At 23.6% G+C, this 14,162-nt stretch overlaps 1 protein-coding gene across 1 annotated transcript; it reads left to right on the forward strand.

The window, feature by feature from the left end:
- Positions 1–155: 155 nt before the first annotated feature.
- Positions 156–1,196, forward strand: HO133_006157 (uncharacterized protein; the record flags this gene model as incomplete). Its single annotated transcript, XM_037297057.1, has 6 exons — positions 156–271; positions 338–460; positions 513–626; positions 679–792; positions 845–967; positions 1,022–1,196. 6 exons carry the CDS (start codon positions 156–158, stop codon positions 1,194–1,196), a joined length of 765 nt encoding a protein of 254 aa, XP_037147631.1.
- Positions 1,197–14,162: the final 12,966 nt, after the last annotated feature.

A 14,162-nucleotide genomic window follows, 5' to 3' on the forward strand; every position in this document is an offset into this window, starting at 1 on the left:
GTCTACTATTAAGGGACCTGCCCATCAATAAGTACCCTCTCTTTCCTCTCCACCTTGATACTTCTCTATATCTGCTGCAGGACTCCAGACTCTCAGCATCACAACGTCATAGCATTACCGTTGTACTCTCTGTGCTTCTTTCCACTTCTTCTGACATGCGTATCTCAACCCTCTTCACGGCCGCTTCCCTCTTCTTGATCGGCTCCTACAGCCTGCCTCGACCCGAGAACTTAGAGCCGTCAAGGACGATCGAGGACCGCGAGGCCCACGTGTAAGTGCTCCAGCGCCAGAAAATCCCTGTCCGTTTGGGCAAGACCACCAAGCTAACATTAGACAGTGCCCCAGGTGCTCCATTTGCCAGCCATATTGGAGGCGCGGAGTGGTGGAAAGATCGCAAGTCGGGCGGTGAAACCCCGGCTTCGAATGGCACGAAGTTAAAGGAACGTGAGGCACATCACGAGTATGTGTATCTTCCATATCACGCATGAGTTCGTCAAGCTCATGCCACATAGGAGGCCAATCAGCGAACCTAGCGGACTACCCGAGTTCTTCGAACATAGAGTTGGTGGCTCCGGCACTCCGAGCACCAATGAAACCAAAATCAAGGAACGTGAGGCACATCACGAGTATGTGTATCTTCCATATCACGCATGGGGTCGTCAAGCTCATGCCAAATAGGAGGCCAATCAGCGAACCTAGCGGACTACCCGAGTCCTTCAAACACAGAGTTGGTGGCTCCGGTACTCCGAGCACCAATGATACCAAAATCAAGGAACGTGAGGCACATCACGAGTATGTGTATCTTCTATATCACGCATGGGGTTGTCAAGCTCATGCCAAATAGGAGGCCAACCAGCGAACCTAGCGGATTACCCGAGTTCTTCGAACACAGAGTAGGTGGCTCCAACACCCCGAGCACCAACGGTACCAAAATCAAGGAACGTGAAGCACCACCGGATGGCATGACGTATGCTTCCCATCCCTGAATTCCAATCAACAAACCTTTGCTAATGTCAAGCAGATGGATGGAATTCATGAAGCACAAGAAGCACAAGGGCGGATCTCCGTCTCATGGTGCCTTTGTGCCTTTGAGCACTGGTACTCCATCCAAGGAACTTTCTCGATTATCCACCAGCGGCACTGAGACTGGTGGGACTAACAGCACGAAAGTGAGGATGATGAAGTTCCGCGGTTAGGTCGTTGCTATCGCCGACGATGACGGATGAACTAGAGATATTTGCATGAAAGCTTGAGGAGAGGGAGTCGCTGCGTTGGTATTCCCGGAGTGTATAATACTGTGTATGGTGCAGGAAACCTAAAATATGGCGGGAGAGGTTGTTGATAGATAGCGTTCATTGTAATAGTGGTCATTCACAACCCACACATTTGAACTCCTCTCATTCCGTTGGCATGATTTACTGTGCGGTGCTCGGTGTTTGGTGAGGCACCAAAGATGGTGGAGGAGGCAAAGCAGAGTTGGTGGTTCCGTTAGTGGCCTCGCAAGCTACTCCTTTTTGCAAAACCATTTGCGGGAGCGCCCGTTTGACAGCCACCCCATCAAATTTTCGCCATAACCACCGCTAAATATGCGTAAGAGGTATTTCGTATTATATAGATATAGAATTATATTTAAGTAGCTATTTAAATAGTCGTTAGAGTAATTACTATAGCTATTATAAGTAGATTATAAATAATTATTATTTAAAAATCGAGTAGAATCTTTAGATATTAGATTATAAAAAAAAAATAGTAATAATAAAGCTTTATAATTATATTTCCTATATATAGCGTATCGAATAACTAGACTATATTAGAAATACGTTATTAAATAACTTATTAATAAATCTTTATATACGAGATTAATTTATAAAAATATAATATAATAATAAAATATATTTTATAATATAATTTTATCGAATTATTTTTTACTAATTTATATTATTTATAATAATTCTAATTTAAATAATATTAAATAGAAAGAGAAAGGATTAATAAAATAATATATTATAAAGATAAGAAGATAGCTAGATAAAGAGAAATTAGTTTAATTAAATTATAAAAGTAATAATAATAAAAAACTTAGTAATTAAGATCTTAAAAGAGATTAAAATACGCTATATCTAAGAATTAATTAGATTAAAGTTTAATTATTAATATATCTATAAAGTTCTTATTATCGCTATTATTATATTACTATTAATTTTAAAATTTATTCGCGCTTTTATTTAGAAGAAATTTAAATAAAATTATAATAATATTATTATTTTAACTAATTTATATAATATAAATATATAAATTTTATAAAGTATAAGATCTTATTAGCGCGAATATAGTATTATTTTTATTTCGAATAATAGTTCTAGCGAATACTTTAGAGTTATAAATTAATATATTAAAAAATAGTTATTTATATATCTTAAAGAGCGCTTTATATTATATCTAAATAAGTTAATATATATACTTTTTAATAAATTTAATCTTATTATTAATAAGAGTATTATTTAAAGAATTTTATAATATTTTAATTAGTTTTATAAGTAAATAAGAAGAATAGTTAATTAATATAATATCTTTTTATATATTAGCTAGTTTACTATATTAACTAATTAACGAGTTAATTAACTAATTTTTTTAGATAAATTAATAATTTATAAACGAATTAATAAATATTCTCTTATCTTTTATATTAATTAAATATTAAATTTAATAAACGATAGAAAGTATAATTAAACGCTTTTAGATATAAGATTATAAATTAATAAAGAGTTTAAGCGATTAAAGAGATAAAGTTTACTATCGATATTTATTATATAAGATTATTTATTATAGATTATTCTCTAAAGCTTTATTATATAAGAGATTTTTATTAATTTTATATAAGATTATATTCTTTCTTATTACGATAGCTTTAATAGAAGTAAGTCTTTTTTAGTTATTATATATAATAATATCTCGATATATTACTATTCTAAGTTTATTTATATATATTACGATATAAGCGTCTTATTAAAGTATTTATTCTTATACTCGCCTAATTTTAATTTAATTAAAATCTTATTTTTAGTTTTTAAGATGTAAATTAAGAGATATTAAGATCTAACTATTTTATATTTTAATAATAAATAATATAATAATTTTCTAAATCTAGCTATCTAGATATAGAAGAATAGATATAATATAAATAATCTCTTTCGAAAAAGTAATATATTTTATAGATCGTAGAATAAAATAAATATAGTAAAAGAATAATCTAATAATAAGAATTTAGCTATTTATATTATATAATCTTTTTTATTATTAAATAATATCTTATCTTAATTTAATTTACTTTTAAATTCTTTCTTCTTTTATAGCTATATATTAAAGTCTTTAATCTTAATAATAATTATAATATATTTTATTATAGAGATTAAAGATATATAAGTATATAATAAGATATAAATAAGCTATTTTCTACGCTTAAACGTCTTTATATTATTAATTAAGTTATATCTAATATTTAATTTAATACTTAATTTCTTTTATTTATACTCGAATCGATCGTCTTTTTATTTCTAAATATAATAAGACTTATTCGATAATTATCGAGCCGAGGTAATATTTTAGCTTTAAAAATCGCGTCTTTTAAGAACGCGACTTTTTTATATTCTTTTTTACTATTCTATTAAATATAGTTTAATATAATTAAAATTACTATTCTATTTTAGTCTAATAAGAATAAATTATATAAAATCTAGAAACGTTAAAAAAAAGAGGTTATAATCGAGATAAGAAAGGAAAAACTTAAGTAATATAATATTCTTCTTTGATATATATCTATATTATCTAAGTATTAATTATTATAAATTAAATATTATATACTCGTTAATTACTTTTCAAATAACTTTATAATTCTCTTATATCTAGTATTTAGTTTTATATAAATTACTACTATCTAAGATATACTTTATAAAAATATAAATTTATATACTTCTCGACAGAGTTCTTTAGATTCTTATTAAAAATCTACTTATATTTCGAAACTAAAAATCTTCGTCGCTATTATAATCTATATAAAAATCTATCGCTTTTCTACTATTTATAATTATTAGAGGATTAATAATATTACTTTAATATCTTCGATTCTTATTAGCGAAATAGCACGAGATCGCTATATACTTTTTCGAAGAATAATTTATTATTTAAATTCTAACGAAGAGAATTCTTTTATTATTAAAAAAAATAGATATTAGAAGTCTATATAATATAAGAAGATACTTTTATTTATCGATAAGATATAAAGTAATTAAAAGAAATTACGTACTTTAAATAATTACTATATAATTAATAAATATATAATTAAAAAGATAGAATATATTTATTATTTTATTATAGCTTTAGATAAATTAATTAAGAAGAGATATAAGATTTTTATAATTAATAATAAGAGTTATCTTTATAATTATATATAATATTTATCTAAATAAGACCTTAAGAGTAGATTTAAAGTTAAATATCTCGGAGATATAAGCGCTATAATCTTTAAATTAATTATTAATATATTATTCTCTAACTTTATTCTCTTTATAGATAATTATTTTACTAAATTAAAGCTAATTAATAAGCTAAAGATCGTAAAAATAGCTATATATAAAACTATAAAATTAAATTAAATAAATCTTTTAGAATTACTTATAGAGATAAAATAGCGATTTACTAAGAATATTTTATATAATATTCTTACTATAGTAATTTAGAACGATATTCTTATAATAGCCTAGTAAGATAATAATCTTATTTTAACTCTTATTACTATCTACGATATTAGAGAGATTAATAATACTATTATTAAAAAGAGAAAGCGTTTTAATAGAATAAATACTAATAATCGTATTATCTTATCTACTTTTAAAGAGAATAGAAATAATATCTAATAAAAGGATTTCGATATTTCGAAGATCTTTTTCTACTATAATAGATATATAAAAAAGATTAATCGATTTAATATATTAATAACTGTGAGATAGTAAGGCCTCTTTTAATAAAACTACGTAATAGCTATGTAATTACGAGATCTAGATGCGTAGTTAATAGAATAAATAAATAAATTATTAGATAAACTAATAATTAAAGAAAAAAGAAGGGGAAAGAGAATTTATAAGTATTTAAGACTTTATTAAGTATATTAAATACTCGTCTTAGCTGCGTAGCTTATAGCCTAATAAGTAATATAAGCGAGCCTATTAATTCGCTTCGAGTACTTTTATCCTTATAACTATATCTCTCCTTAGAAGATTTAATCTCTAAATCTTATTATTATTATATTTTATAATTGAATACTTATAGACTTATTAGTTTCTTATATATTATCTATTATTAGTTTAAATATAGCCTAAACTAACGTATACTATAATGGCGTATTTAGACTTTTTGCCTTAAGATCTCTTTGAATATATTAATATATTTATATATTAAATCGCGATAGTATCGCTATGCGTATTATTGTCTTAATTAATAGAATATAAATATATTGCTATCTTATTGCGATATGCTATTATTACTATTATTATACGCTATTATTATTATTATTACTTTAATAATCGTAGTAATTTTATTATTATAATCGTGAAAGTCGCGCTAGTAAGTATAAAAGTCTTATTTTTAATTTAACTTTTATTCTTCTTAATAATAATATTAACGTTAACGCTATTATAAGTAAGTATCTAGTTTTTCTTTATATCTACTATCTTATTTTTATTTATTTTTATTATAATATCGCGATAGCGAGCTACGTATTATTATAATAGTATAATATATATATTAATTAAGATAATAGTTGAGTAAGATTAAAGTTATTTAAATTAATTTTATATATAATAAGTATCTTAAAGAATACTTTACGATACTTTTTAAATAGTATAAGGAGTATATTAATATATTGATAGTGGTATTAAATCTTCGCTCTTATAGCCCTACGGGTTATTAAGTACTCGTGGCTATCGTTGTTTCTACGCCCTCCGCTGTAGCTGATAAGCATTTATATCTGTTTTGAAGACGTGCTTAGCTAAGAAGGCTTGATAGCTCCCCCTATCGCTGTTTATATACTAGTCCCCTTTTACTATCGTTATGTGCGTACCCTCGCATATAACTCTCATACGATTTATACCGCGTCTTCTACTAGCTCGCGCTAGCGTAAGTATGGGCGGTGCTCTCGCGGGGGTTATATATATATCGTAGACTCGATCCTCGTCTATTAAGGTGATATCTTCGCTGCGGCCCGTATTAACGAAAATGTTTATATTGTCCTTTAGATATGAAATGATATAAATTTTAATTGATATATATTAAGATATATAGCTAATATATATAGCGGCTCGTCGTATTAAAAAACTTCGATATAATATCGCCGTCTTCGTCACTTCTTCTACTACTTCTTTCGTCGCCTCTTATATTAAATCTTCTTATTATCTAATAAGTCTTCTAGATAAAAAGTTACTTTCTAGTATAAAAGAATAAATAGATTAATGCTAGATAGTGATAATTATATATATAGCTTTAATAATTACTTTTCTTATTATACGTTACGCCTCGACGCTTTAAGATTAATCTGCGAGTTTTTTAGTCGTATTTATTAAGCCTTTTAGCTATAATTTTATTCGTCTATCTAGACCCTCTACTACTACTACTTTCTTAGTCTTTCTTACTTCTTAATTTTTCTTAATAATTATATCTTTAGCTTTATCTTAAGTATTAGTTTATATAACTTCTTTACTTATTCGAAGTCTTTAATTACGCCTTTAGTATTTTCGAGATACTTTATTAATTTTTATAAAGCTTTATAAGATAAAAAGTCTTTTTAGTTAATAAGATACTTAGTCTTACTCTTATAAACTCTTTTATCTAATATCTTATTAACTTTTCACTCTTCTTCTTTATTAATTAAGACTATTTATAACTTCGAATTATTATTACGCGAGTATTATAATTTTAATAGCGATATATAAAATATAGAATAAATTTTTTTATATCTAGTAGGAAGGTTTAGCTTATAAGTCTATATGCTTATTTTCTTTAGTACTTTAAAAGGCCTAAGCTATTTATAATTAAGTTTCTTCTTTAATTATAAAATATATATATTTAAGCTTTATAATAGTACTTTATTTTCTTTCTTAAAGGTTATAGTCTTATAATTGCTATTATAGTACTTTACTTATTACTTTAATACTCGCTCTTATAATTCTTTTAGATATAATCTTATTTCTTATAATTATTCTACTCGCTCTATAATAAGCGATACTTCTTTTCTTAAGATTCTACTTTTAAAAATATTTTCTAAGTCTATTATATATTCTATTAATAGCTCTTACGAGATCTTATTAATACTTATATATATATTATTATTATATATAAACGCTATTATTAATAAGATCTTAGATTAATTATTCTATTTATAGTTATAGTATACTCGTAGATAATATTCTAGTATCTAATTCTATCTCTTAGTCTAATTATCGATCTAAGGATAGAATATAGTATTAAGTCTACGCTTCGTACTTAGATATTAATATAGTATTATTTAGAACTTACTTATAAATAGAGAGTCTCGATTTAAAATTAAGTTATATATTATATCGCGTAGTAATATAAACTTCTATTATAAGATATTAGTAAGGCTATTAGTCTTTAGATTCTTTATAATTACTATATATATTATATACTTAATTAGCTTATCTACTAAGACTAAGATAGTATTATAAATCTTATTAATATATAAATCTCTCGCAGATAGTAAGTTTATAATAAAATCTATTATTATAGTATAAAATGAATTTATATTATCTAGCGAGATCGACGCTAGCTCGCTATACGACTTATAATAATAAACTCGTATTCTTTAATAATTAAGATAAATACGAATATACTCTATTATATCGCTTATTATTTCTATCTAGTAATACTTAGATTTAATATTCTCTTTAATACGCTTAAAAGTAAAATATCTAGTATTAGAGTTATTATAATTTATATAAAGAATCTCTTTCTTTATAGTAAGATCGTTAGATATATAGATTATAAGGCTATAACGTAGTAATTTATTTTTATTAACTCTCTATTTCGAAAGCTTATTCTATTTAATAGCGTATTTTTAATATTACTTCTTATTTATAATAAAAGTATTCTTACGTTATAATTTAAGTAGCTATACTATTATTAATTCCCGTAATTCTAAATAAAATCTCTTCGACTTTAAAATTTAGTAAATTAGAAGTTAAAATGATATTATAGTATTTAGAATACGTATTTATCTATTAAATACTCTCTTATTTAAATTAATAACTTAGGTATCTACGATAATAATATTATTTAGTTACTTTATTAACGCTATAAGTTTAATTATAATAGATATACTATTACGTTTTTATAGATTAGATTAATATTTCTAATTATAAAGCTTATTTTATAAAATAGAGAGAAAATCATTATTATTATTCTCGCTATTATTCGATTTAATAATATTAAGCCTTCTTAATAATATATTTATAGAATTAAGTTTTTTTTTATAATATTTAATTATAAAGTTAAATATAGCTAATTTCTTAATCTAGCGAATCTACTTTATATTAAACTCTTTTATTATTATAAAATAACGTAAATTATTATAATCTAAGATTATATAAATAAAGTACTTACTATTTTATAAATAATGTTTTTAATTTTTAAAGCCTAGTATAATTATATAGAGCTTCTTATTATATATATTCTAGCGAGACTTAGCGCCTTTAAATTTGTAATTAGAAAACGTAATAAAGTATTATTACTTATTCTCGCTTAGTTAATTAAGTATATTATCTATATCTACGTTAGAAGTATTAATCTTTATAATAAGCGATACTTTTTAATTATAGTATTTTAGTATAAATACGATAATAAATACTCGCTTAAGTGTCTTAAAAGTCTTATATACTTTTTTATTAAATATAAAGAGTAATCTAATCTTATCTTTCTTTATCTCTCGAGTTAGATCTATTAAAAACGTAGCTATCTATAAAAAGCCTTATATAAATTATTAATAGAAGTCTATAAATCTTAGAAAGACTAAGATATTTTTAATAGACTCTAATTTTAGCTATTTAGTAATAATCTTAATACGCGATGATTTTATTTAAATATCGCGCTAGTTTATTAAGAATCTTAAAAAGATAATCTTATTACAATTAAAAGTATATTTCGATAACTTTATATAGAGTCGATACTTTAATAGTACGCGTAGTACTTTATATATATACTTTTAATATAACTCTTTTATTTCGAAATAGATTAATATATTATTTAAGTATATTACGTAGAAGATATTAATATATAGCTTAAGTGCTTTATTTATATAAGCTTAAAAGATTATAGAGATATTTATAAGATTAAAAGATATTACTTAATACTCGAATTAGTTATAGCGAGTTTAAAAAATAATTTTTTACTTATCTTCCTTTCGTACTCGTATTCTATAATATATATTATAAATATTTATCTTAATAAAGTGCTTCGCATATATAAATCTTTTTAATATCTTTAAAAGTAGTAATAATAAGTAATTATTCTTAATAGTTATCTTATTAAGCTTTTAATAGTTAATATAAAGTTATAGCGAGCTATCTAATTTCTTAATAAATAGTATTAGCGAGCTAATCTAATTAATTAAAAGTCGAATCTATTTTCTCTTAAGCGTAGTATTTAAATAGTCTCTAATCGCTGCGAGTTCGTTATGCGATATATTATAAATCGAATTATTTCTAAATAGTTTCTTAGGTAGTAGATCGATAGAATACTCGATTTAGTTATGCGTGTTAAGACTATTAAATAGTTCTTCTAAGAAGATTTCTAATAGATTCTTAAGTTATTTAAATACGCTAAAGTCGTCTAGCTACGTAATATTATATTATATAGCTTTATTATAATTATTCTTACTACTTTTAGATAGAATCTAATATAGAAGTATAATAAACGCTTGTCTTAGGCTATACGTAATTACTATATTAATTAATAACGTAAATTACTTTATATTCATTATTGCGATATCTACTTACTTTTTATCGCTTATAGGAAAATCGCAATAGATTTAGAACTGCTTACGCTAATAAATATTTAAATCGATATTATAGATCTAAGGGAAATTAAGAATAAGGTTATATCCTCATATATTTATAATATACGCCTTTAAGATTTACTCTTACTTTTTTTCTCGACTATCCGCGAGATTAAAGATTAGATTATACTTTTTATATAAAAATATTTAATAATTATTAATAATACGTATCATTATTAGCGCGTGTTTAGATTTAGAAATCTACGTCTCTTTAATAAAAGATTACGATATAAAGATTTCCTCGCTATCGATATCTATTAAAATAGTTACTTTACACTTTTTATTTAATATAATAATTTTACCTCTTAATAATAGAGAGCGAGGTCGTCGCTTAATTAATAATATATTTAATATTATAGCGATAAGTATTAGACTTTATCTTTTCTCTTATTTAATTTATAATTATATACTTCGTTACCTATAACGTAGTTTAAATATTTAAGCGAATTCTTATAATATCTTAGCTACTTATAATTATAGTATTATATCTTAATAAGAGACGTCTTAGACTTAGTATAAGAGTTATTACCTTTAGATTTAATTCGTATAAGCTTTTAATCTTACGGCGTTAAAGAGAATAAACTCTTTTTTTAATCTTATTAATTCTTTATATACTATCTCTTAGGCTTTATATACTATTAGTTACTACTCCTCTAATTACTTATTTTATTACTAAAGCGAGTCTTATCTAGACTAGAGAGCTCTTTCATTTTTCGTAATCTTTACTTTATATTCTAATATTATTATAGTAGTATAGTATAGATAGTAGATTAAATAGCCTTCTTTATAACTTCTAAAGAAATTTTCTTTATTACTCTATCTCGTAAGACTTTTATACGTTCTAGATTAATTATATAGTAATCTCGCTATAACTAGAGTATAATAAGATAGTTATTAAAGCTAGCTATTAACTACGTATCTCTTATAATCGCTTTAATTAACTAACGTTTTATATTATAAGACTTAATAACTAGATTATAAACTTAGTTTAAGTATTACCCTTTATATTTCTCTTAGATAAATTCCTTAATATCGTATAATATCGTATCTCTAATATTTCTCTAGATCTACTTCTTAGTATTTATTAATAGAATAGAAGACTAGCGAGTTTTTTCTTTATTTATGTGGAAATTAATATAAGGCGCTAAGGCGATAAAATCGTTGTAGTTTTAAAGAAATATAACTATTAAGCTATAATTATTAAGATACTACGTATTAGACATCTTAATAATACTTATCTTTTTATAACTCGAATTATAATAATAATTATCGCTATACTCGCGGCGATATTCTTATATATTTTATATTTTAATTAGCTTAAGTTTTTTAATAACTAGCTACTTTTTAGTATTAAGCTTTAAAAGTTAATAGCGTTAGATTTAAGTTAAGTTTATAAAATAAGAGTCTTTATCTATAAGTAGAGAGTTATCAGATATAACGCTTCGACGATTATTGTTTTCGTCGATAGTATTATTAGAATTTCTATCGATATTAGAATTAATATTATAATCGCTTAATTACGTAGTAAGCGTATTCTAATAAGAGTTATTTATTAGATTAAAAACGTCGTCAATTAGTTATAATAAAATATTTCTACTTCGTAAGTTAATAGAATTAGCTTATAAATTACTTATTATAGCTATTTTAAATAATTTCGTATAAATAAAGTTATTAGAACTATAAGATAGTAAGATCTCTTTTAATAGAACTACGTAATAGCTATATAATTATAAGATCTAGATATATAGTTAATAGAATAGATAGATTAGTTATTAAATAAATTAATAATTAAAGAAAGAAGAAGGGGAAAGAGGACTTATAAGTATTTAAGACTTTATTAAGTATATTAGATACTCGTCTTAGCTATATAGCTTATAGCTTAATAAGCGATATAAGCGAGTTTATTAGTTCGCTCTAAGTATTTCCACTCTTATAATAACTATATATTCTTCTTATAGAGCTTATAATCGAATATAAATATCTTAATTTTACTAGAAATTAAATAAAAGTCTTTCAAATACTTTTAAACTCTATAAATCTATAGAAATATTTCGTTAGAAGTATTAGACGTTTCTTAAATAGATAATAATAAAATTATTTAAAAAAGGTAGAAAAGATAGACGATCTCGATAACCTTCTATCTTATTTTCTACTCTATCGAAATTAATACGAGATAATTATAAATAATAAGACTTAAAGATCGTTCGATAGTATTTTATATATTAAATCGTTAGAAGAAGGGATTTTAGAGATTTAATAAAGAAATAAGTAGTAATAGTAAGAGAGTATAAAAGACTAGAGGGGGATACGCTATTTATAAAATCTCTTTATATAAGAAAGAAACTTATATAGAACGATTTTATTATAGAAAAAATTAAATGAAGTCTATATAATAGATTACGATTATTTAATATAAATTATATAGTGGTTTTATAGTAATAGTGTAAATAATAATGCTAGAATTCTTAAATGTTATCTTTTAACGATTATCGGATAATACTTATTTAATAGCTTTCTCTTTATATTCTCTAAGGCTCTTTAATTATATAATATAGTTTTTAGCTTTATATTTTTAATAAAGTCTTTTAAATTAATATATATTAAATTATTAGCTCTTTATTTTAAAGTAATAGAAGTTATTATTATTTTATAATTATAAGCTCGATTAATTAAGCGCTAAGAGGCGTAATAATTATATATAGCGAGTTTAGCTTTAAGATATAAAGATTAAATATTTATAAGATTATTAATAGAATTCGATAAAGGCGTAAACGTAGAAAGTTAAATAATTATTGTCGAAGAAATAATAGTAGAAGCTAGCGTATGATTTTTCTTCTCTCTTTTATTTCTCTTCTTATAAATATTATTTTTTAGATTATTCTTTAGTTTACGCTATATAGCTATTATTATATTTATAGATAATTAATTAATAATAAGTTTATTAATTTAATTCTTTAGAATGGCTACGAATTAGCTAATTAGATTTTAAGAGATAATAAAATAATATTTATAAGGGTCTTTAGAGTAATTAATATAGTAAATCGATTTAAAGTAATTTTAATTATTATAGTTCTTCTTAAAATACTTTTAGCGAGTGTAAATATTATATCTAATAGTAAAAATAGAATTAATCTTATTCTCTATAGTCTATACGCTAAGTAGTCGTTTAATAAGATATAAGCTTATTAAAATATCGATAAGATTTATAGATTTATTATCTTAAGTTTTATTATTATAGATAATTATTAGAGAAATTATTTTAGTAGTAGTAGGCTTCTTCTCGATAATATTAGATTTATTATAAATATAACGATATATTAAATTAAGCTAGAGCTCTTTTCTATACTTTTAATTATATAATTTCTCGAGAACTATATTTAAAATTTATTTATACTCGCTAAAATAAATTTTTTAAATATTAAAATACTTTTATTTAATTATAGTAAGAAAGTTATATAATAAAGTTATAATAAGAGAGACTCGATAATATAATATATATTTAAGAGATATAGTATATTTACGATTTTTACTATTCTAATTAACTAATAATAGATATAATAATAGAGATTTACTATTTAACTAGCGTCTCTTAATCTTAATATTAAATATAATTTTTTCACTTTTCTAGAATAATTTTATATTAAATTTATATAGTATAATTTTCTTCTTCTCTTATTTATTAAGCGAGTTATTTTTCTAAATAGAAGAGTTAAAAAGCTTTAATTTCGCTCTTAATTTAACTAGTTTCTTATTTACTAATTTCTTATTCTTCTTCTATTACTAACTTTATAGAATCTTCTAATAATTTCTTTTCTCTCTATTCTTCTTATTATTAATTATTATCTATAAGTTTAATTAAGTAATAAGCGAAGTCGCTTATACGCTAAGAGAAGAAAAAGAAGAAAAAAGATTATAATATAATAAGTAAGAATTATATAAATTATTTAATCGTTTTAAAAGAATTAAACTCTCGTTAATAAGTATTTAATTAAAGATTAACTCTAAATTAATAGAATACTATTTATTAATTAGAAGATTTAGC

Source organism: Letharia lupina (genome assembly GCF_014066315.1).
Source record: "Letharia lupina isolate WasteWater1 chromosome Unknown contig_23, whole genome shotgun sequence".
NCBI lineage: Eukaryota > Fungi > Ascomycota > Lecanoromycetes > Lecanorales > Parmeliaceae > Letharia > Letharia lupina.